Source organism: Canis aureus, chromosome 12 (genome assembly GCF_053574225.1).
Source record: "Canis aureus isolate CA01 chromosome 12, VMU_Caureus_v.1.0, whole genome shotgun sequence".
In the NCBI taxonomy this organism is placed as follows: Eukaryota; Metazoa; Chordata; class Mammalia; order Carnivora; family Canidae; genus Canis; species Canis aureus.
In genome coordinates this window covers 39,484,478-39,509,885 of record NC_135622.1, presented here as the reverse complement: position 1 = coordinate 39,509,885, position 25,408 = coordinate 39,484,478, and the positions used below count along the sequence as shown (strand labels likewise).

The 25,408-nt window shown below is 35.7% G+C and overlaps 2 protein-coding genes and 1 long non-coding RNA gene across 10 annotated transcripts in view; 2 read left to right on the top strand and 1 right to left on the bottom strand.

Moving 5' to 3' along the window:
* SPAST (spastin) overlaps positions 1-18,348 on the top strand; it is a 54,703-nt gene extending 36,355 nt beyond the window's left edge. For all 4 annotated transcript variants that reach the window (XM_077843673.1, XM_077843672.1, XM_077843671.1 and 1 more), the window contains 10 exons: positions 253-327; positions 1,048-1,119; positions 2,426-2,501; positions 2,746-2,837; positions 2,983-3,062; positions 6,130-6,172; positions 7,652-7,731; positions 9,741-9,811; positions 11,188-11,228; positions 16,936-18,348. In XM_077843673.1, the coding sequence (XP_077699799.1) occupies positions 253-327; positions 1,048-1,119; positions 2,426-2,501; positions 2,746-2,837; positions 2,983-3,062; positions 6,130-6,172; positions 7,652-7,731; positions 9,741-9,811; positions 11,188-11,228; positions 16,936-17,058 (753 nt within the window). In that variant the 3' untranslated portion in view covers positions 17,059-18,348. The remainder of the gene's footprint in view (positions 1-252; positions 328-1,047; positions 1,120-2,425; positions 2,502-2,745; positions 2,838-2,982; positions 3,063-6,129; positions 6,173-7,651; positions 7,732-9,740; positions 9,812-11,187; positions 11,229-16,935) is intronic.
* Positions 8,418-21,887, bottom strand: LOC144281018 (uncharacterized). 2 transcript variants are annotated; one of them, XR_013349476.1, is made up of 4 exons: positions 16,347-21,887; positions 13,133-16,310; positions 10,251-11,603; positions 8,418-9,311 (listed from the first exon to the last, which is right to left on the bottom strand). It is a non-coding gene; the product is annotated as an uncharacterized LOC144281018 (long non-coding RNA). The 2 variants fall into 2 exon arrangements; XR_013349477.1 differs by having other exon boundaries at positions 10,251-10,282; positions 13,140-16,310.
* SLC30A6 (solute carrier family 30 member 6) overlaps positions 21,386-25,408 on the top strand; it is a 42,278-nt gene continuing 38,255 nt past the window's right edge. Inside the window, exon 1 of one of the 4 annotated variants that reach the window (XM_077843676.1) lies at positions 21,386-21,534. In XM_077843676.1, coding sequence (XP_077699802.1) covers positions 21,532-21,534 — 3 coding nt within the window. In that variant the 5' untranslated portion in view covers positions 21,386-21,531. Of the gene's footprint in view, positions 21,535-21,555; positions 22,071-25,408 lie in introns of those variants that run through there. The other 3 variants (XM_077843678.1, XM_077843677.1, XM_077843675.1) reach the window with 3 other exon arrangements.

Below are 25,408 nucleotides of genomic sequence, written 5' to 3'. Positions count from 1 at the left end.
GTAGAGAAGCATACCTATGTTTAGTATGTCTTTGTTTAGCTAATTTGCTTTCTTTTCTCAATGAAATTTTTAAAAATTTTGTTTTCTTAATAATTATACCAATTTATTGATTACGTGCTCTCTTCAGAGCTCTGACAAGTTCTGTTTGGGAGGATGCTACAGAAAAATGGTGCTTTTTAGATAACAGTACTTAAAGTGTCTGGAAAAAAAGTCTCCAGAATTATAGTTGTGAACTAAAGTAAATGTTTTTAGTTGTTCACAGGGCTTAGAGCTCCTGCCAGAGGATTGTTACTCTTTGGTCCACCTGGAAATGGGAAAACAATGCTGGTAAGAATTCTTTTAAAATTTGAGAGTTCTATTTAGATAATTAGAAATAGTGATATGAAAAAAAGAAACTTTACATCGTCCCTGAGTTATTTTTAGAATTTGCTTTTTACTCTAATATACTTAAGTTTTGTTTTGTTTTTTAAGATTTTATTTACTCATTCATGAGAGACAGAGAGAGAGGCAGAGACATAGGCAGAGAGAAGCAGGCTCCATGCAGGAAGTCCGATGTAGGATTCAATCCCAGGACGCCAGGATCATGCCCTGAGCCAAAGACAAATGCTCAACCATTGAGCTACTCAGGTGCCCCTTTTTTCAGTACATTGAAAACAATGTATTTTTGCCCAAATTTTTACTGGGATCTGGATACCTTTCTCCCGCATAACTATTCTAGAGGGGAAAAGTAAGCAGGAAAAGAGTTTAGCTGTTTCTCTCTCTCTCTCCAAACAGTTATCTTTCTATAATTAAGAAGAGACTTACACCCTTTTTGTAACCTCTCCTTATCCATTCTGCCTTAGAAAAAATAAAGAGAATTGAAAGAAGCATAGCTCTTCCTAGACCTTGTCCTCATTGCTGAGAAGGAAACACATTGATTGCCATACGTCAGGAGCTGTGTCATATTTTATATTTTTGGAAATCTTTTCTGTTGTTTAAATTGATCAAATGTGGTTATCTTTTTAAAGGAAGATACTGAATATAATATTTGCCCTTGTGATTTTTAAGGCTAAAGCAGTAGCTGCAGAATCCAATGCAACCTTCTTTAATATAAGTGCTGCAAGTTTAACTTCAAAATATGTGAGTGTTCTTTTTCTAGTCATGTTTTATGTTACTGTCTAAGTGTTGCTAAGTATAAATGCTAATAACACTACACAAAAAATATTTTTGAGTTTTGTATCTATTATTTAGATATGATGAAAATCACTCTTCAAAATAGAAAGTTAGGCTCATTTAAAGTTAGAATTGTGCTGTCAAATACTGTTGTAGTTTGCTGGGGCTGTGTGACAAAGTACAATAAACTGGCTGGCTTAACAGAAATTTATTGTCTTAACAGTTTTGAAGGGTAGAAGTACAAGATCCGATATTGGCAGGGTTTTCATTTTTATAATGTAATTAAAAGTAACTGTAACAAGATACCTCTTTTCCTGGTTACATTTTATTTTCTCTGTGAAGTTTTATAAATAAAATTGTTATTAAAATAAGTGTACTGAGCATTATACACTGGAAAACACTATCTTGAAAGTTAGGGGCTAGGGATTCCAGCCTAACTTTTGGATATTGGACTGGCCTTAAGAAAATACTGCTTTTAGGCCTCACTTCATTTATAAAGTGTTGATGTTGTAAGAAGTGATCTCCTGCAGTTCCTTCCAGCTCTGTGAATATTTGTTTTAATGATTCTAAATCTGAGGCCATTTGTTTTTAATGAAATTTTCAATTAAAAAAATAGATGCCAGCTAGAGGATGGAAGAGTTTTTACAGTAGATTAGCCCAAACCTCATGACCCTTTCATTAGTTGCTTTTAGTGTATAGAATGGTTTTAGTATTGTCTTAGCCCCTGGAATGTTTCAAGGGATGTTCATAGACCTCTTGGGCTCCCTAGAAATATTTTTATACTTATTGACAATGATATTGTGAGAATGAATTTAAGTAAGTTTAGTTTAGGAGAGCATTTTCCAACTTACCTGGTTCTATAAATATACTCTGCAACTAAGGGCTTAATAAATATCTCTTTTTCTCCCAAAATATTCCACCTTCTCACTAGTTATACCCATAGTTGCTATTCCATTTTCAAGACTTAGGAATGCAGAGTTAAGCAGAATAGAGATATATTTAATTTTTTAAAGTACTTAACAGGCCAGATCCAGGTTTTAGCACCAAAAACATAAAGTACTTACCAGACTGTATTAAATACAAAATATTCTGATTTTTTTAAATTATGAGACAATTCAGTAACTCCCCTCTCCCAATTCCTTAAACCAAATCTTTGATTGTTGCAAAGAAAGGAAATTAAATTCCTAGGTTCTAGACTTTAGATCATGAAATTTAAACAGATGGAATAATGTTGTATTGTATGTGTATTACAATATATAATATCTTGTTTCAGGTAGGAGAAGGAGAGAAATTGGTGAGAGCTCTTTTTGCTGTGGCTCGAGAACTTCAGCCTTCAATAATTTTTATAGGTAAGAATATGTTTTATAACTAAGTTAGTTGAATATTTATGAAATTTCCCCCTCCAAATTTGAGAGGTGTAATAGGAAAGATTATTCAAAAGGAAAAAGTTTTAATCTAAAAATGGCAAATTTACACACTAATGAATTGAGTAGGACCCAGGATATTAATAACTTAAGTAGTAAACTAGATTAATCTCAAATGACTCATATAGCTTGGCTTTTAATTAAAGTTTTATCTTTGTATTTCCTTTAGATGAAGTTGATAGCCTTTTGTGTGAAAGAAGAGAAGGAGAGCATGATGCTAGTAGACGTCTAAAAACTGAATTTCTAATAGAATTTGATGGTGTAAGTATTGATTATGGTATTTCTAAGATGGTAGCATTTTAGTGTATATATTTTCCTAAATGACCTAGATTAGAAATACAGATATCTTTATTATGTATCTGTTATTACTTTATCTAAAAGTACTGAAAAAATTTTTGGCTTATAGGTACAATCTGCTGGAGATGACAGAGTGCTTGTAATGGGTGCAACTAATAGGCCACAAGAGCTTGATGAGGCTGTTCTCAGGTAGGGAGATTATGTAGAAACACATCAGTTTCAGATGTATTTACTCCTGTGTTCATCTCACATATCTATTTCCTTCACTCTTAATTTGAAGACTAAATTCATTATTTTGCTCCTGGTATCCATCCTTTGGCCTCTTGTCATCAACTGCAGTTTTTTTTTTTTTTAAGATTTTATTTATTCATTCATGAGAGACAGAGAGAGAGAGAGAGAGAGAGAGAGAGGCAGAGACACAGGCAGAGGGAGAAGCAGGCTCCTTGCAGGGAACCTGATGCGGGACTCTAGCCTAGGTCTCCAGAATTATTCCCCAAGCCGAAAGCAGACACCCAGCCACTGAGCCACCCAGGCATCCCATTGTCACCAACTAAAGATTTTGAAGACAGAACCGACATACCACGAAAACAAGTTTACACTTTGTGGTTTCAGGAAAATTGCTTATTTCTTCTGATTAGGATTAAATTATTTTAAAACTCCAGAATTGATTCTTACTCTCTTTTCCTGGACTTCATGAGAAGTCAATAAAAGCAGGCAGGATTCATGGGAACTGTATTCTGTGTTCTTGTGTGATTGAACAAATTTATTCCCTTCCTACAGGGAGAACAGTTTGACTCAGCATAAAATTCTTCGGCCTCCCTTTCTTTTCCTGAGGAATTGATTACATTGCCCCATTGTTTCTAGGATTAAACGTTATAGTGTAAAAGTCTGAAGCCAACCTGCTTTTATTCACATTTATGGATTAACTTGATTTTTTTTTCACCTTACTAGTTATATTTAACCACTAAAATCTAGTTATTTGAAATATGTTGATTTGTGTTTATTCTGGGATTTGGTGTTTGTTTAAATTGGTAGTTTGAAACCTCTTGTTTTAGGAAAGTAATTTTGAATATTATCTTGAATTTTTATTTTCCTAATTCATTCTTCTGTTTTTTTTTTCTTTCACACACAGTTTATGCATTATGTTGCATCTTTTTGCCTTCCATATCTTTAATTTTCTTTCTAATCCTTTATAACTCTTAGGTCTTGTTTTGTTCCATTTTATTTGTTGTCTTTATTGGTTATTGGGTTTGTGACTGATCTTTGTGCTAGTACTTTTGTAACCTGTGTCTGTGGTGGTTTTCTCCTTTGTTTTCATTGCTTTCTTGATCTCTGTAATCCTGTTTTTCCTCTTCTTTTGTCTTATTTCCTTGAGCTTTTGTAAGTTATAGCCTTCAGCCCTTATCTCATTGAGTTCTTGTTTCATTAGGAGACTTCTTTTTGATTAAATTATTTCATGGAAAGATATATGGTCACAATTTAAATTTGTTCTATGGCAGAATCTTCTTGCATATATTCTCTGTTTTATATTTATTGTAATCTTTTCTCTCTTTTGGCACTTTAAAGAAATTATTACATATTTTGCTCACTGTTCTTATTTGAATAAAGGGAGTTTTCTTAGAAAGCCTAGTTTTAGAGTGATATTATAGGAGAAGAGCTAGTAAATTAAGATACTGAGCAAGTGTCTTGTCCTATGAATAGCCTGGACTAACAGGCAGTCTCCTTGAGTCACCATCAAATCCTACCTGATAAAGATTAGTCAGTGCAAGATAGCTTGTAATCTTCCGAGATGTCTTGATGTCTTCTTACAAAGGTGATAGGTCTTTGAGTTTCTTTTTTCAGCCTCAATATTCTTGCCATTCCTCTGCTCCTGACTAGGTTTCACATGATTTGCAGAGCCATTTTTCACATGCTGGTTTAAATATGGAAGGCTCTGGAACACCTGGGTGGCTCAGTGGTTGAGTGTCTGCGTGTCTGCCTTTGGCTCAAGGTGTGATCTGGGTCGGGGGATCAAGTCCCACATCAGGCTCCCTGTGAGGAGCCTGCTTCTCCCTCTATGTCTCTGTCTCTGTGTTTCCCATGAATAAATAAAATCTTTAAAAGATAAAAAATAAAAATAATAAATATGGGAAGTTGGCTTTTTATTAATCCTCCGAGAATGCTCTGTTTCCTTTAGAATACTCTGTGCTGATAGCCACGCCTAGAATCTGCAGTAGAAGATCCTGTGTTATCCTCCTTCATCAGTATCATTTTCACTGCCCTAGGCAGCCCTTCTTCATTCACTTTAGTTGTATAAATATTACCTGAGTTTGTTGATGGTGGAGTTTACATTTCTGTTTCAATGGTCCTTATTTGTTTTAGTTAAGTTTTAAGAAGGTAGCAGAGATTTCTTTATTCCATTTCTTTTTTTTTTTTTCTTTAAAGATTTTATTTATTTATTCATGAGAGACACACAGAGAGAGAGAGAAGCAGAGACACAGGCAGAGGGAGAAACAGGCTCCATGCAGGGAGCCCGATGTGGGACTCGATCGCGGGTCTCCAAGATCATGACCTAGGCTGAAGGCAGTGCTAAACCGCTGAGCTACCCGGGCTGCCCTATTCCATTTCTTATATCAGATATTTTGTTTGTTTTAAAACATTCATGCTATTGAAAGCATACATATAGGAGCAAATGAGTGGCTCACTTGGTTGAGCGTCTGATCTTGATTTAAGCTCAGGTCATGGTCTTAGGGTTGTGAGACTGGGCCTCACATTGGGCTCTGCTCTCAATGTGGATGGAGTCTCCCTGGGATTTCCTCTCACTCTCTTTTCCTTCCTTTCTCCCTTGACTCCTCTTCTACTCGTGTTCCCTCACGTGCTTGCACGCGCACTCTCTCTCTCTCTCTCTCTCTGTCTAAAAAAGAAAAGATACACATACATAAATGGTTACTTTAATTCTGACAATATTGAATTAAAGATTTTTAAACAGTATCTAGAGAGTTTTAAAAAAGTAACTCAAGGGGTGCCTGGCTCACTCAGTCAGTAGAGCATGTGACTTCTGATCTTGGGGTTATAAATTTGAGCCCCATGTTGGGATTACTTCAAAATAAAATCTTAAAAAAAACAAGTAACTCAAAATAACTTCACACTGATGAGTACACTATAACGCATTCAAATACTTTGAGTATTAAAGTTTTGTTTTTTTGTCATTTGCTACTTGAACTGAGTTACCTTTAAATTCAAGGTAAATTCTGAAATTGTTTGAATCTTTTTTTAGGCGTTTCATCAAACGGGTATATGTGTCTTTGCCAAATGAGGAGGTATGTATCTATGTTTGAATTTTTTTTTTTTTTTAACACAGAAACAAGACCTACCATCTTGACAATATTGATTTTCCAATCATTAGTACAGCCACACTGGAAAACAGTTTGGCAATTTCTTTTTTTTTTTAGTTTGGCAATTTCTTAAAAAGACAAATGTAAACTTAACCATAAGACCCAATAATTCCTTTCCTAAGAATCTGCCCAAGACAGATGAAAACATGTCTAACACAAAGACATGTATAAGAATTTTAAGATTAAAAAAAAAGAATTTTTAGATTTATAAATAATAGCCAAGAACTAAAAATCTAAGATCTAATTAGAGAATGGGTAAACAAATCTGTTGTGTGCATTTAATTGACTACTGTTTAACAATAGGTATTTGCTAGGATTCAGGTATTTATACATGCTATATAATATGGAAAAACCTCCAAAACATACTAAATGAGAAGACACCAGGTATAAAAGATAATCTATCATATGGTTCCACTTGTATGAATTGTCCAGAAAAGGCAAATTTCTAGAAAACAAAGGAAATTGTTTGCAGAGTTTAGGGGTAGGAGTGGAGATTAACTGCAAACAGACATAAGTGAACTTTATTTAGAGTGATAGAAATGTTCTAAAAGTGGTCATGGTGATGGTTGCACAACTATATATTTATTAAAAGTCATTGAATTATACATTTAAAATGGGGAGATTAATGTTACATGAAATCATTCCTCTATAAAAGTGTTTATTAAAAATGGTGATTGTCGGGGCACCTGGGTGGCTCAGTGGTGTAAGCATCTGGCTCTTGGTTTCTGCTTAGGTCATGAGATCAAGCCCTGCATCAGGTTCTGCACTCAGCCACAGAGTCTACTTAAGACTCTCTCTCCCTCTTCCTCTGCCCACCCCTGCCCCGCCCCATGCTCTTAAGCATTCTCTCTCTTAAATAAATGAATCTTTAGAAAAAAATAAAAATATTAAAAAAATTAAAAGTTGTGGTTGTCTAGCCCAAACATTTAACATCCTTGATAGCAGCAGCTACTTCCTTAGTGCTTTATTTGGATTATCTTTAAGTCTCTCAAGAACTCTCAAAAAATGGTGGTTTGTTTGTTTGTTTGTTTATTTATTTATTTTTCTTTAAAGATTTTATGTATTTAATTGAGGGAGAGTGAGTGAGCACTAGGGGGCAGGGAGAGACAGATGGAGAGGGAGAAGCAGATTCCCTGGCTGAGGAGAGAGCCCAGTCTGGGGCTTAATCCCAGGACCCTGAGATCATGATCTGAGCTAAAGGCCATGCCTAACCAATGGAGCCACCCACGTGCCTTGCAAAATGGTAGTTTTAACTCCAATTAACAGACATGAGCGAGCCTCTAAGAGAGTGACTTATTTATGATCATTCAGCTAACTAAATAAGGGTCAGGATTTGAACCTAATTTTTGGATATTTCATTAAGCTAATGGTTGGAGCTGATAATTCTTTAATATTTCTTTTCAGACACGACTACTTTTACTTAAAAATCTATTATGTAAACAAGGAAGCCCATTGACCCAAAAAGAACTAGCACAACTTGCTAGGTGAGTAATTTGATTTGGTCTATCTTAAAGCTTTTTTTTTTTTTTTTTAAAGAATTCTGTTTTGTTTTGTGTATAGTTAATTATGAAATGAATAATTTATTTTTAAGAGAACTTCACCTCATCCTTTAACTTCCTTTACCTTTTTTCTTATCTCTTATTCTTATATATATGGTTTCTAAATTTAAATTTCTAGATCTTCTATAAGACCTGACCTACATATCCAATGATGGCATATTCTTTTTATAAATTTATTAAAACTTGTAAGTGGTATTAAAATAATTTTAAAAACTTAAAACATCTTGTATCTCTGCCTACACCAATGCAAATATTTTCTTCTTTCCTTTTTTCTTCTTTCTCTTTTTCTTTCTTTCCTTTCTTTCTGCCTACACCAATGCAAATATTTTCTTCTTTCCTTTTTTCTTCTTTCTCTTTTCTTTTTTCTTTTCTTTTCTTTTTTTCTTTCTTTTCTTTCTTTCTTTTTTTCTTTTCTTTCTTTTTTCTTTCTTTTCTTTTCTTTTCTTTCCTTTCTTTTCTTTTTCTTTTCTTTTCTCTTTTCTTTTCTTTCTTTTTTCTTTTCTTTTTTTTCTTTCTTTTCTTTCTTTCCTTTTCTTTCTTTCCTTTCCTTTCCTTTTCTTTCTTTCCTTTCCTTTTCTTTCTTTCCTTTCCTTTCTTTCTTTTCCTTTCCTTTTCTTCCTTTCCTTTCCTTTCCTTTCTTTCCTTTTCTTTCTTTCCCCTTCCTTCCTTCCTTCCTTCCTTCCTTCCTTCCTTCCTTCCTTCCTTCCTTCCTTCCTTCCTCGTCTCACAAGCAGGGGAAATAGCAGGCAGAGGGAGAAGGAAAAGCAGGCTCCCCACTGAGCAGGGAATCCAATACAGGGCTCGATCCCAGGACCCTGGGATCGTGACCTGAGCCAAAGGCAGATGTTTAACCAACTGAGCTACACGGCACCCCACAGATACTTTTATACAAACTTGTTCTCTAGTATTACACATAATTTTTTTTTAACTTTTGCATCTTCAGCTTTTCTTATGAGTGGTATACTTAAGTAGAAACTATAGGAGGTGTACTTGAATTTTAGTCATTAAAAATCTCATAAAGGAATTTAAATACTCAAGAAGTATGTGAAGTGTTAGTAATTTTAGTAAAAACCCTGAGTTCCAGATACCTATGAGAAAAGAGTAAATTCAATACTTGGAAATATTGAGGTTCTTCTCTGTCATTGCAATAAAGAATGCAGCTAATAATGTTTAATCTCAATAGTTATATAACATAGTATGTGCTAAGTAAATGCTTTCTTTTCCTGTTTTATTTTCTTCTTCCTCTTTGTGTCCCCTCCCCCCCCAGTTTTTAGTTCCCCTTGATAATCTCTTGGCTGCCCAGGACTCTCCACTGTGGCATCCCATTCAGGTGTGCCTTTTTTGCCAATGTCTTCTACACCAGACTACACCAGACTCTTCCTTTACCCTATCTGTCCTACGTTTAAAGAAATGTACCTTGGGGACCTGACTGGCTCAGTTGGTAGAACACGTGACTCTTGATCTCAGGGTTGTGAGTTTGGGCCTCACGTTAGGCATAGAGTGTCCTTGAAAAAAATTTTTAAAAATTTAAAATTAAAAAAAGAATCTACCTTGATTGACAGTGTTTTTTGTCAAGATAAAGAAATATTAATTTACAGAGTAATAATTATGGTTATGTGTCAGTTAGCTAGCAATGGCTTATAAGTGTTATCTTTTCCAAGGGATGTATTTAAAATTTAATGGAGCCTCCTGGAGATGTAATATGCCTTAATCTAAAGAAATGGTTCTCATAATGAAAATTTCAGGCATTCTGAGGACTGCCATAGACTATTTTGTTTGTTTTCAGCAAGTGGGCCTTTCTGTGTCCTTAAAATCAAATGACATAGCTCTCTGCTTGATGATAGAGGCAAACTAGATTTTACCCTCTTTTTACACGGAGATTTTAAATCTGCAAAGATGAAAATAATTTACTCTTTCTTCCTTCCCATTCTCAGAATGACCGATGGGTATTCAGGAAGTGATCTAACAGCTTTGGCAAAAGATGCAGCACTGGGTCCTATCCGAGGTATGTGTATAGAGCCTATTTATTAGACCACTTTAGAAGCTTAAGAAGTCCCTATTGAGAGGTTTGTTTTTGTTTTAATAAGAAAGCATTGAAGCTGTTAGAAAACTTATTACAAAATAGTTTCTAGAGTTAGAGTCAGCAACTCTAGAGACTGAGAGAGTAAAGGGCCTGATAAATATTTTAGGCCTAGGGGCCACATAGGCTCTCCATTGCATATTCTTCTGTTTGTTTGTTTGTTTTTACAAACAAAAATGCGAAACCATCTTAGCTCACAGTCCATGGGTCAGTAGTAGACCATGACCCCTATTAAAAACAACAGTTTTCAGTTTTTTTTTATTAAAAAATCTTTGTTATTGAAATATAGTTCACATACAACATTATATTTCATTTCAGGTGTACAACATAATGTAGAAAACTCTGTACATTAAACAATGCTTACCACGATAAATTACCATCTGCCATGTTTCACTTCTTGATAGTAGGTAACCAGCAGAAAATAAAAATAAAAAAAAATAAAACATTTTTAAGCAAGCAAAAAAGAAAAATAAAGGGGAAATGTTCTTATCTGTTTTTTGGCTCTTCTCACTTCAATATTCTGATATCGCTTGAAATTAAAAGTGTCTAAAGGGAAGCTTTTATTTGTATTCTTATATGTTATCTTTTGAGGAATTGCTTTGATTTGATTCAGAGTTATTTGCTGATTGTGAAATACCACTATGATACCACTTTAGACTAGATATTCTCAACTGCTTTTCCACAGCCAGTATGGGGAGTGGGTAAATGATGCTCTCAGGTATGCACGCAGATTGCTGGCTGTGACAATAAAAAGGAACATGAAACATGAAACTTCTAGAACTTATCTCCCACAATGAAACAGTGTACTGACTCAGAATTGCTGGTTTGGAGAATAAGAAGTGTAACCTTGAGAACATGGGCAAAGCATTCTCTAGTCAAACTTGCTGCCAGACCATGAAATCTTGTTCAGAAAGTGGACTCAACCAATCACTAATATATAAACCATTTGCCTTTTTTCCAGAAAATTTTAACTATTCTGAAGCAAACAAAAGTTACTGGGTTTAAAAAAAAAATCAAAACACCTTTGTAAAGAACAAGCTGCATTCTTTTAAGTTCACTCTTAAACTTTGTAAATTTTATTGTTCTTGAGCAATATGCAAAGAAATTGAATGCCTCCCAGTTACTCCTAAAAAGGACTATTATTAAGCATTTATAAATTGTGCTCTTAATATTAATGTGTCTTCCTTTTAATACAAATAATTTATATTGAACTTGTACTTTTAGATCATTGTACTTGGTTTTGTGCTTCAGTAACTTAAACTTAGAAATTTTTTTTTAAGTGATTGTCTTATATTTTACAGAACTGAAACCAGAACAAGTAAAGAATATGTCTGCCAGTGAGGTATATTATTTTATAATTATCATTTCTTTGCTCTGGTTCTCTATATTGTAAGATAGGTTTTGTCTGGATTTTTGTAGTTGATATGATGAGAAGATAGAAAATGTTAACTTTGCTTCATTTCAAAATATACAAGCATATTAAATTACAATCCCTTATGTTCTTTGGTAATGGACAAAAAAACATTGTACATAGTCATTAAGTCATTTTTCTATCAAATCATAGAAAACTTGAGGATTTTACTCTTTGTAACAAGTTAATCCCTTGATGTTCTACTTTGTGAGATTCTCAGCATTTATTTTTGTCCTTATAAAAGCAATTCCAGGGCATCTGGGTGGCTCAGTCCATTAAGCGTCTGCCTTCATCTCAGATCATGATCTCAGGGTCCTGGGATAGAGACAGGCCCATGTCAGGCTCCCTGCTCAGTGGGGAATCTGCTCCTCCCTCTCCCTCTGCCCGTCCCCCAGCCTGTGCTCTCTCACTGTCTCTCCAATAAATAAATAAAATCTTCTTTAAAAAGGATTAAATAAATAAAACAATACCATTGTAATGTAATTCATTACATTTTCTTAATATGGTAGGCCCTCTTATGAAATGCTGAGGCATTTCTTTTGAAAAACATTGCTGCAAAATATGACATTGCACATGCAGAATGTTTGTAATAACTATGTAAGCAAATATTTAAAATTAGTCTTAAATCATATTTATAACTGATAACTGATATGTCAGAGATATTTTTTACCGCCCAAGTTTCAACAGCTATTGAGGAGACGGTGAACTCTTAACAGAGAGAATGAATGTATTTTTTTTAAATATTTTATTTATTTATTCATTAGAGGGAGAGAGAGAGAGAAGGCAGAGACACAGGCAGAGGGAGAAGCAGATTCCACACAGGGAGCCCGATGTGGGACTTGATCCCAGGACTCCAGGATCACGCCCTGGGCTGAAGGCAGGTGCTAAACCGCCGAGCCACCCAGAGATCCCGAGAATGAATGTATTTGAGTACATTTTGGCAGTCTTTTTTTCTTTAAGCTTCTGAGTAAACGTCATTGTTTTCAGGTATTTTGTGCATAGTAGTTAATTAACTACGTTACTAAGAATACCCTCACACTTATTGCAACCACCATTTCATTTTAAGTCTAATTTACCTAGAGTGTCTTTGATATGAGTGAAGCTGGGAATAGAGTATTCCACATACCTTCTTTGGCATTTAGCTACTATTACCTTAAAAATTCACATTTAAAGTATAAGTTCCAAGTCCCTTTTATTTGATTCATAATTTTAATTCCACATTTACTTTTTTTTATATATAAGTACTATACAGCTTGTGTTCCCAAAGTGTCTTGTGGATTTTTAAAAAGTTTATTAAGAATATCCCATAAATATATATTTTTAATGTTCTTATAGCATAAACCTGATAATACCTTTCTACTCAAAAAGTGAACATCATGCATGAATTCTTTCTTCTTCATACACCATTTCCCTGCATTGGACCCAGGATAGATAAACTCGATATCACCTATACTTTGGCCCCTTAGCTTCAGACTAGGAGAGGCCGATTGTGTGACAATTTAGGCGTTTGTATTTGTCCCATGGAAAGACCACGTGGAATAAAGGGACTAATTAAGGTAGTAATGAGGGCAAGCCCGGGTGGCTCAGCGGGTTAGCGCTGCCTTAGGCCCAGGGTGTGATCCTGGAGACCCGGGATCGAGTCCTGCATTGGGCTCCCCTGTGTGGAGCCTGCTTCTGCCTCTCCTGGTGTTTCTGCCTCTCTCTCCCTCTGTGTCTTTCATGAATAAATAAATAAAATCTTAAAAAAAAAAAGGTAGTAATGAGCTAAAAATCTGGCAAGTGAATTTCAGTAAGAAGCAGTCTACAAATTCTCAAATGATTTAACAGGCAAAAACCACTCACCTCCTCATCTGCAAGTATTCTTCACTCTGTCTCAAGCTTTGTTAAGACCATAGCATTTCCTGTGGAAGTCCATTGGGAAGACTACTTGTACCTATAAATGGAATGCTTTGATACACTTTGATTAATATCTTATAATAATTTTATGAAACCAAGTAGGTGGCTGCTTAGGGAATAGAAATTCTTACAAAGCTGTCCATTATTGCATAAGAAAAGAAAGCAGTTTTCCACTGATAGTGCCTTTGTTAACCTTTGTATATATTTTGCCCATCCTGAGAATATACATACAGTCAAACATAAGCAACATTTTTCTTTTTTTTCTTTTTTTTTTTTTTTTTAACACTTAGAGTGAGCGAGTAGGGGGAGGGACAGAGAGAGAACATCTTTAAGCAGACTCCCCAATGAACAGGGAGCCTGACATGGGGGCTTGATCTCATGATCCATGAGATCACGACCTAAGCTAAAAACCAAGTTGGATGCTTAACCAAATGAGCCACTCAGGCAGCCCAAGCAACATTTTTCTTCACTGAACTAAGTCAACCTAAATATAGTTCCTGTTTAATTTGAAGAATAAAGAAATTTTAAGTCTATTTACTTTTTTTAGTAACTCATGACTTTAAAACAAGATAGTTCTGTTGTATTGCCATAAAACAAATTGCCTAAAAACAGCTTAAAATGGCACATATTCATTATCTCATATTTTCATGGAGTTGGGAATATGGGCATAGCTTAGCTGAGTCATCTGCTTCAAGCACTCTCATAGGGTTGCAATCAAAGTGTTGGCCCAAGGTCTCTTACAGAGCTGTAATCAAGCTGTTGGTTGGGGCTGTAATCATTATAAGGCTCAACTGTGGTAGATCTACTTCCATGCTCACTTACATGGTTCTTTGCCAGATACACTTCCTCCCTCAGTTTTTTCTAGCCATAGGCTGAAGGCCTCCTTCAGTTCTTTCCCACATAGGCCTCTCTAACATAGTACTGAGAGCAAGCAAGCCAAGAAGAAGAGAAAGTACCAACAAGATGGAAGTCAGAGTCTTTATAACCTAATCCTGAAAGTGACATCCCCATCGTTTTTGCAGTATTGTTCTTAATTTTTATTTATTTATTCAAGAGAGACACTGAGAGGCAAAAACACAGGCAGAGAGGGAAGCAGGTTCCCTGCAGAGAGCCTGATGCAGGACTTGATCCCTGGATCATGATCTAAGCCAAAGGCAGATGCTCAGTCATTGAGCCATTCAGCTGCCCTAATGGTTTTAGTATTAATAATTTGGTAGTACTTTTAGCTGTTAGTTCTGGACTTAGGAGTTAATATTTATAAAATGCTTAGGAATTAATATTTATAAAATACTTAAAACAGTCTGGCAGTAGTGGATACTATGCACGTGTCCATAGAATAATTTTAAAATACGTAGTAATAGTGGCATTTTTAAGGAAATCTATTTTATCAGTTGCATTTATGAGAGGAAAACAAAAGTATTTGGTTTCTACAATTGTATACTAGAATTGTATTTAGTCATTATTTAGTACAACTTAAATAACTGTCTAGTCAGGTACTGGTGTGTGTGTGTCTGTGTGTGTGTGTGTGTGTACCTGGGATGTGGGATTGAGTCCCTCATAGGCACAGGGAGCCTGCTTCTCCCTCTGCGTATGTCTTTTCCACTCTGTGTCTTTCATGAATACATAAATAAAATCTTTAAAAAAATAATAGAACTCAAGTAATTGTATTGTATTCTGTGTTTTTAAAAGATAGTCCTGGGGCTCCTGGATGCCTTAGTGGGTTAAGCATCTGCCTTCAGCTCAGGTCATGATCTCAAGGTCCTAGGATCAAGCCCCAAATCAGGCTTACCACTCAGTAAGGAGTCTGCTGCTTCCTCCTTCTCTGTCCCTCCCCCTGCTCATGTGTTCTTTCTCTCTCAAAAAAATAAACAAAATGTTAAAAAAAAATAAAGGTAGTACTAAAAATTGTTGGTTATAAATTCAGGGTATAATGTACTTTGTTTTTAAAGCACAAAGTTTGGGGCACCTGGCTGGCTCAGTCAGTAGAGCATGTGACTAAATATCAGGGTCGTGAATTTTTTTGTTTAAAGATTTTATTTATTGATGAGAGAGAGAGAGAGAGAAAGGCAGAGGGAGAAGCAGGCTACATGCAGAGAGCCCAGTATGGGACTCGATCCCAGGACCTCAGGATCATGCCGAGCCAAAGCAGATGCTCAACCGCTGAGCCACCCAAGCATCCCAAGGGTCGTGAGTTCAAACCCCATGCTAGGCATGGAGCCTACTTAAAAATAAAAGAAAATAAAAAACAAAGCACACAGTTTGTATCCACTTTAACTGTAACTTTGCTATTTCATTATTTCGTTTTGATAAGACATCTTTGCCGATTTATTTTTCTGCAATTAACTGCCAGTTGCTTTTTCCCATTGTATACATTCACCTCTTACTAACTTTAAAATACCATATATAAATTTCATATATATATATATATATATATATATATATACCATACTATATATTTCAGTTGGAATTTCATCAAAAGCTTTTAAAACCTAAATTTCTATAACAAATAAATTTTATTCAAGAATATCATAGTAATACATTACATTCATCATCCTTCTACACTTTGGGCTTTAGGAAGAAGCCAGTGTGTGTTTTACAGTTAAATAAGTAAACATGTAGGGCTCATATGGTGATTATGTGGTAACAATATGTCCTTTCCTTTTTGACTAAGATTAGGCTACAAGTTACAAATGTGGGTGATTTTCTCAATATGTGTTCATCAAGATACGAGGGTATGAAGTAGTTAGATTGGCTTTTATAAGAGTAATAAAAAGAATAAATATCAGTTGACATTTTGTCTCAAATTCTCCTTTCACTTATTTTTTGTCAAAATACAATGTATATATTAGTGACAATTTCTAAAACTATTCATTTTGTACCAAGCTCCTTTTGGTTTTAAAAATCCTTTGGTAACTAAAGATATATGTTAACTCAGGATTCTTTTCTACATTCTCATAGCCAATTAAAAAGTCAGAAAATAAGACCAAATTAATATAAAATGCATTATAAGTAATATTAGTATTAGAAAATTTCAGATACAAGCATCTTCTATATTGTAAAAAGTATTGTTTCCTTAAGAGTCTCATGCCCTTCTTGTAAACTTTTCCTCTAATAAACCTAACATGAAAAAAAAAAAAGAAAAAAAAAATAAACCTAACATGACTTTAGCTAGAGTATGCTTGTGGTGAGACTTGAGAATTCTGTATGATGGAATTGTGATTCTTTTTTCTGCTTGTCTGTTTTTTGTCAAATTTTCTTTAATGAGTGTTTTCTGTTTTTATAATGGGAAAACATTATGATTTAAAATTTTAGGGACCCCTGGGTGGCTCAGCAGTTGAGCACCTGCCTTTGGCCCAGGGCGTGATCCTGGAGTCCCAGGATCGAGTCCCACATGAGGTTCCCTGCATGGAGCCTGCTTCTCCCTCTGCCTGTGTCTCTGTCTCTCTCGCTGTGTCTCTCATGAATAAATAAATAAAATCTTTAAATAAATAAATAAATAAAAATTTTAAACCTAGGAAATTAAACACATATCGTAAAAGTAGATTAGTATAGCATTTTGGTAAGATTTCTTATATAGCAAACTTGCCTAACATATATGTAAAATAAGATGACTGGCATGATTTTCTAAGAATATATTTATAACCCAATAAACAACAGCATCATTACTTTAATCCATTTTTGGGTTAATTACTGTATATATGTTCATGATTTGTATTGTCATGTGTTTTTTTTTTAAATCTAGATGAGAAATATTCGATTATCTGACTTCACTGAATCCTTGAAAAAGATAAAGCGCAGCGTGAGCCCTCAAACCTTAGAAGCATACATACGTTGGAACAAGGACTTTGGCGATACCACTGTTTAAGGAAAGACCTTTGTAAGCCTGCAGAACATTTTGCTTTTGAAGAGAGAAACACCATCTTTATTGAATAGTTATCAGCTACAGAAATTCAGCCTAAGTTTACAGGACTTTTCAGAGTCTTACAATTACTTGTACACCCTAGCAGATGAACCATAAAACAAATTCAAATAAAATATACAATGCAAATGGAGTATTTTGTTGAAGGCCTTCTTGCCTATGTTCATGGTTATCCTGATGGGCACTGTAAGTTAGAGCACAACAAAAACTGATTCTGGTCTTCTTTACCAATATAATCATAATGTAAATAATAATTTGTATATCGTGTTGCAGATGAAAGTATTCCAGAAACAGTGAATGGTAGAAGACACAAGCGCCTTTGGTTGTTTGTCTTCTGATGTCTTTTCTTAAAATAGTAATTTTTTCTATTTTCCTCTCCTACTGTTGTCTTTACTACAGATGATTAGAATGCCAAATTCTCGAAGTTTCTTTTTTTTCCTTTTTTTTTTTTAAATAAAACAAGTCCAGTGTGCCAAATGAAACTTCTTCCTATGTAACAGTAATAGGAAAAAGTATTTTGAAGGTTTTTTTCTTTTTCAAAAATCCAGACATTAAACAATTGCATTTCACTTCACATTTTTCTATTACCTTGCTACCAATTTAGAAAGCAATTTGTTGATAGCAAAAAAGCAAATCTTGTAAAATAGAGACAGTTAGAAGGTTTGAGTCACTCTGTCATTACAAGATGTAGATCAATCCTCATGTGACCTGCAGTATTTTTTTCTAATATATGTCAGAAATTTATTGTAGACTGTTAATTTATTCCTAATGGAATTTATTTTCTGCTAGAATGATTCTAATATTTAAAAAGGCCAATCTTAACTGCTGTAAAAGTGGTCCTGTGTGAGAGAAGGGAAGAACTGAGAGATAAGACATTTCTAATTTATTGCTTATTGCTTTCTTACTGTTTACAGGATAATTATAAGCCAGTGGATCTACCATCTTTTATTCTTAATAATTATTAATCCCCCTTCAATGAAACTTTAAAAAATTACTGAATTTTTATACATTGCATACATTTTATAGGTTTCTTGTGCTCACTTTGTTAACTAAAAAGTTAGTCTGTTAATCTGTCTTTTGTTCCCCAAAAATGTATAGTAATTCCATTTCTTGTTTGTATAAGTATGCCTGGATTTTATTATAAAACTGTCATTGTAGGAAGTAGACTCATATCATGGCTTTTTAAATATTGTAATAAAGGCAAATGGATATTTGCCCTTAGTTTACTGGTTAAAAGTTTGTTTACAGAAATTTTCTTTGGTGCTTTTATGTAAAATGTCATGGGTGGAAAGAATAATTTTATAATAGTAACAAAGATTTTTTCATTTAAGAAAAATATCTTTGGTTTTGAGGGAATACATTAAAATTAAAAACTTGCCCCAGCTAAATAAGAATTTTATAATGAAGACATACATTCTTTTTAATTTTATTCTTGTTCTTGTTAAAGATTTAATCTACATATAGATGTATTGGTTTCTTAAGATAATGTGCTATTTGTAGCTGTAACTCAAATGTCTCCTCTAATCATGAACTTAGAACTCCCTAGATAACAGAAATGAGGGTTGAGATAAATAGAAAAATTTTTAAGCCAGAACCATGCCTATTTTCAATCACATGTTGTATCTTTTTAAGGTCTCAAACATTAAAGCATCAATCATAAAATATTGATAATGAAAGATCATACAGTATACATGATGACAAGAATTGGGAATATCCAAAGTTAAAACATTTTCAGTAAAGCTCATAAAATTTCACTTTGTATTTTCATTTAGAAAAGGATTAACATTAATGAAACTTGAATAACTGGTCAGGCATATTAAGGGTCTGTGTGCTTCACGCTCAACTTTTAAAATATGATATTTAAAATCATTCTATCTGCAGTAATGTAGCTCACTTTTTATTGGCATAGTTTTTAGATAACAAAGATTTCAAATGTTAAAAAATAGAAAAGTCAAGCTAATATTCTCATAAACACTGAATCACAATTATATATTACTGTATGAATAACCATCCATACAGTATAGAAGTTCTTTTACTTTCCTGACCAAAGTCTGAAGTTGAGCTTAGTGATAGAGAAGTATTTTCTATGGCTTACTTTTTATTTTATTTTCACTTTAAGCTGTTTTTTTTTTCTCCTCATAGAATAACCATGAAAATAAGGTAATGATATAATTGGAGGCAAAGGGATTCGTCTGGTTTTTTTTTTTTTTTTTCAATAAAGATAGAAGTTGGCGAGGCTTTCTGAATATTAGACTTCATTTGTGACCTTTTGGATTCTGTGTTGAACTGTCATATTAACTTCTTAAAAAGTAATGCTTAAACATTAAAAGTTAGTGTGCTCACTTTAATATGGCAGTGTTTTGTAAACTATATTAAAACTTACTTTGAGCCAAAGGAAAGAATCAGTACTATCTTTCCCAGATAATGGTAAAAGTTTATTCTAAGACAGTCTGCCCATTGAGGTTGTTAGGTTTCTGACCATGCTTTGTGCTTAGGAAGAAGTGAAGGAAAAGCAGATACGAGAATTCCAATTTAAGTAAATATACAGCAGTCTATTTATAGGGTAAAATCTTTATATTTTGTACAGAAACTAATTCTTTTGGTAGAATGAACCATTTAGTTTGGCTTTGGACTTGAGTCAGACAAAGAATTTCCTTGAAGTGCTTATCTCAAATTTTAATCTGGTCTTTTGTATTTTTTCTTCAGAAGAAAAAAAATGAATTAAAAGGTTCAGCTGCATAAAGTGGATTTTTATCCTAATGGATTGGAAATAAATGGTAGATTTTATTTTGCCTTTAATTATTTTTATTTGAAACTTTTTGAGGTTTCAGAGGCTGCAGTCTAGCAGTGAAGGAGTAGCTTGTATTGGACTAACTCTTGCCCATAATAATTATAAAGTGAACAAAATATAAAAAGCAAAGATTAGAAGACTCTAGGGAGCAAGCAAAACCAGGCAGAAACTGCACAAAACCATGTCCTAGAAGAGATCCACATTAACTAGCTTTTACCCCAAGGGTAACGTCCAGTGTGTGCAAGGTGCTTAGAAACAGACTTCAAGCAGAACCTAATAGTCTTTTTGGGCTAAAGAGTCACTTGGGGCTTGTAAAACAGCTGAAAATCAGGAAGGAAATCTTAAGCATTTCAGAGATAAAAGCCCCAGAATATGCCTACAGATTTCTTTCAAATCCTTGGTGAACTCCAAAATCGTATCCGTGCAGAGTAATATTCAAAGGAACCTAACAGAAAGCAATAGTTGGGGAGTCTAACGAGCTGTGGAGAGATGGAAGCTGCCAGGGGAATCGAGTTCGAGGTTTCAATCCCACTAAGAAGGGTCTGGCTAATGCATGCTAACCTCTCAGAACAGTGCCTACCATGGGAGTGCTTGGTTGGCAATTCCTGCCCAGCGACGACCCGTTCTCCAGCCACCGCGTAAAGCTCACCGCCTCCTTAAAACGCTCCGTGGGCTTCCCGTATCCCTTAGAAGGCAAAACAAAAACCGAACCAGCCTCCTTACCCCTAAATTAGAAATTCCTGCTCGGTCTGCCCATTTACCGTTTAGATCTCTTCGCTTCTTGCCCTCAAGCCCAAGGCTCCAGACACTGCCCTTCTTTCGGACCCTCAGACACCTACTGCTTGTTTTATTTGGATGGTCTATCCCGCCTGGAATGATCTTCGCAAAAAGACTGGTCACTCAGAAGTCCCATTTCACTTCCTTAGAGCAGCTTTCTCGGACTACTATAAATCAGCGACCCAGTCACTCTATTGTCTACACGACACTCTCCATACTGTAAACACTTATTCCCCCTCCCTCCTTGTTTCGTCTCCCTGACTAGTGCCTGATGCACACACGCGCTGCGTATTCTACACAGAATCTTTTTATTTCCCGTGTTCTACAATATTAGTTCCCTAAAATTAATTTCACGAGAAATCAGCGCTTTGGGAAACAGAACACAGTACTGCCTACACTGGTCTGAGTTCCAATTCGGCTATTAACGGAGAACCGGATGTATACGCCCCTGGGCAAGTTTCTTCTTCTGCCTGGTTCCTCAAACGGGAATACTATTTCACAAAGCACTGCAAAAAAAAATTCTACCCCACAAGTAAAAGCGCTTCAGCACTAAGTGAGATTTTTCCTAACGTTACAAAGAGAACCTAGGCGCTCCCTGAAGACTGGGTCCTCAGCTCCCTTGGCTCCACCTACGTACCCCGGAAGCGCCTGGGCGCGGCCGCTCTAGCTGCTGCCTTCGCCTCTATGGCACGCAGGGGTAGCCTGGGAGCGGGCGGAAACGAGAGTCGGCGCACGCACTTCCGCCCCCGGGTCTCTCTCGGCCAATCGGCTTCCGAGGCCCCACCCCTTCCGCTCTAGGAAAACCCCAGCTCCCAGAGCGTCTTCCGGCGGGAGCTGTGCGGCTCCTTATCATGGTGAGTTGGCTGGGGGTCTGAGGGTTTCTGTCGTAGATGATGCCTCTTATCTTCTCGCATCCCGAAGCGGCCTTGACATGCCTCAGCTGCCCAAAGGAGGGGTCCTCGGAGTCGTGCTCGGGCCCCCGCAAGAGAAGCGGCTGACGTCCGAAGCGTTCATTGCCCGCAGAGCTCCGAACCCCCCGCGATCCCTCGCCAGGTCCCTTAGGCGCTTGGCATCCCGGCTCTGCTCGCGGCCGAGCTTTCAGTTCTTAGCGTTTATCACTTTCCCGTGCCGAGATATATACTTGATACAGAAATTAAAGTCTTTGCCGGCGCCGGCGTCTGCACCAGCAAAAGCTCTGAAAACAAGTCCAACCAACGGCGACCGTAACTAGTGATGCTTACTTACATCAGTGACGATACCGTTGTTCATAAAGAGGGTTATGAGTGGGGTGTTGAGGTGGACGCCCCACTCTGCAACCTGGCTTAGTGGAGCGCCAGGGAGCCTGATACAGCAGCAACTTTCAGAAGGCCGGTGGTTGCAGAGAGTCCAGGTGTTGGTAGAGCGTCTTTATTGCACATTTTTTCCCTGCGTTTGCAGATCCCACTATATACCTTACGGTTTCGGGGGAATGTGATTTTTTTTTTAAAAGAGAAATTCGTCTTTTTTATGCTTTTACAAATCAAATATATATATCTCTGAATTTTATCGAAAGATAAGTTGATTGTAATCTTGACGTCAAAAAAGGTACACACCAAAAAAAAAAAAAAAAAGGAACACACCGTTTTATCAGAAAAATTCTTGGATCTCTTGATAGCCTCCGTAGGAGAGAAGCACCACTTGTCAGTGCCTAAGCCATTGTCACTCTAGTACGTTTTTTCCTTGAGTGGAAATGGTCCCCCAAAAAGGTCTTATTTATACTTTCTTTTTCTATTGTAAATTTCCTGTAATCCCTCCTTTGCACACAGGAAGTTGGTAAAAGTTTACTGTCGGTGAGGCTGTCCAAATAGCCTTCGAGCTACTTTCTTCAAAATATTCACCACTGTGCAGCCAGAATTAAATTTCTGAAATTGGACTGTGTCACTCCCTGCCTCCCCCCCCCCCCCCCCGCCCCTTGCTTCAATCCTTTCCCTGCCATAATCCTCAAGATAAAGTCTTATATGGTATGGCACACAAAAGCTATGTGTTGTCAAGCTGCTAATGCTGCTGTCTTGTGTGTGTGTGTGTGTGTGTGCGCGCAAACCTTCTTTATAGCCTCTTTTTTCACATACATACATTCATATTCCAGTCACAGTGAAGAGCTTGCAGATGATGCTCTAAGGATTAGGCCTTTGCACCTAACTTGTATATGCTATTCTATCTGTTGGATTCAGTCGTCTCCTACCCCTCATCCTTATCAATATAACCCTTATATGTCCATTAGTCTCTTTCATGAGACTTTCTCCTATATCTCAAGATACTATTAGGTGCTTCTGTTGTGCTCCCATGGTAATTAGTGCTAATTACCAGTAACATCTGTAGCCCTTACCAGACTATGTTAAAATTGTGTATTTACTTGTCTTCCTCATTTCCTAGACTGTAAGCTCTTTGAGAGCAGGACCTCTGTATTCACGCTGGTGTCCCCAGACCCTTGTAACAGTTCCTGGCCCAGAGGAGGTTTTCAATAAATACCTGTCTTTAAAACACCAAATAAATAGCTATGGCACTAAATTTTTATGCTTGAAACCATAATGCAAAAAAAAAAAAATAGTAGCATTTAAGGTTTATTTTAGAAGTTTTGGGGAAGAAAGGGTTTATGAGTCACCCATGTTTTGTTTATTAAGGTGTTACTGTGCAAAACACAAGCTATCTTAGAAAATGTAAAGAAAATATAGCCCTTGTCATTAGTGAAGTTGCTAAAAAATTAACTTAAAATGCAGGATGACAAGATGCAGGCTATCCTGGCTAATTTGCAAAGCAAGTAGGGTAAAGAACAGTATAGTTTGGAATAATCTAGGAAGGCTTCACATAGAAGATCAGCCATGAAACAGTACTTTACACTTTACTCCATTACTCTTAATCTGTTCATTACTCTCATTTGGAGGAGGAAACAGGTCAAGTAATTTGCTTAAGTATTATAGGATTGTTAGAGCTTGGTTGGACAAGTCTGGCCTTTTCACTCTTGAGTAGTATGATCATGAGACGAGGGGTACACCAGTTTAGTTGGAGTTGATTCCCTATCTGGAGCAAGAGATAAAACTGAAAAGAAACAAGCTAAATCACTTGAAAGCATTAGATTTCAGGTTGTAAAATTAAGAGTTTATCATGATAGCAGTGGGGGACCAATATAATTTTGGAAAGTGACATGAACTTTAGGATTTTTGTGGGGTTTTATTTTAACCAATATCAGAATGGCATCAGAAATGGCCCTCTACCTTTTAGAAAACACTGTCTTAACCCAAAACTTTAACAAATAAAGTGGGATGAAGTTAGAGGATACCAGGGATAACAGTGTTGAGCAGAATTTGTGCTTGGGACCAAATATCCTGCACATAATTCATTAAGAATAGGGTATTTTCATTAACATGACCATTAGCATCTCAAATGAAAATAGAATATTGTTCCTTTTCAGCTGAATTAGTTTAGCAAAGACTTAGAGTTACATATACACTAGTCTTTATTTGGATAACAAAATTAGTAACGCTTTTTTCTAATGCTTTATATTTTAAGTGTGTTTTACTTAAAAAAATTTTTATTGTGGAGATTTTCAAACACAGAAAAGTAGAATATAATATAATGAGCCCCCGTGTAGGCCCCTTGGCCTCAGTTAATCAACAATCTGGTTTTTAATGGTGATTTCTAGTGTTCAACTTAGTTTTCTGCCTTTTCTGAGTCTCAACCTAATGTAACTAATGACATGTCTGAGATTCGAAGAAATGGGATATACCTTTTTTTTTTTTTTTTAATAACTACTGAGATGGTCCTAGTAGCTAACTAGGAAAATCATACCTGTGCTGGAGTTGGATCTGAAAGTTTCCCTCATTTTAAATCTGTTAATACTCAGTTCCACTGCTTTCTGTGAAATTTAAGTATTTAAGTCAAATTGGCCAACAATAGTGAGGTGGCAATGTAGTGTGGCTGTTATGGTGATTGTGGCCTTACTGTCAGGAAAGCATTTTGCTAAAATTAAAGTCCAAACAAGTAAGTGCATGGCGCTTAGCAAACAAATTATTATATATGACCCACTGAAAATTGTGAAAGATTTTTTTCCCCTAGAAACAATACTTTGCTTTTGGAATAACAATTGAAAATTTTTTTTCCCAGTTTATCTTTCCTCTCTAGGATTGTTTTTGTTTTTTTTTGGGGGGGTATTATATTCCCAAGATAGTAAAATTGATCAATTTTTTTCCCTTTACAACTTCTTGGTTTTATGTCCTGTTATGAAAAGTCTTCTCCATCTGCAAGATTATATAATTATACATCCATAAATTTCTTCAAATACTCTATAGTTTTATATTTTAGTTTTAACATGACAAAAAACTAGAATAAGAAATACAATGAGAATCTCAACTTGACCTTTTCCAAAACCATTTATTGGTAACTCATATTTTCTCCTCCTGATGTTGGATACTGCCTTAATCATAAGCTAATATCCTATGTGTGCTTAAACTTTCCTTTAATAAAAGCTAAAGTTTCCCGTACTTGAGTGGCAAATAACTCTCTAGTCTCCACTGTTTCTTCTCTTGGTGGTAACCCCACTGTTATGCCCTTTCTCTGCTGGTCCCGTACTGTGTACTAGCAAGGACTAAAGAGGCTATCCAGGATGTCAGATACTTTGCCTAAGAGAGAACCTCAGAGATTTTTCTAAAATAATAGTTTCCAAACTTTTCATATATAAAGCTTTGATTAGGT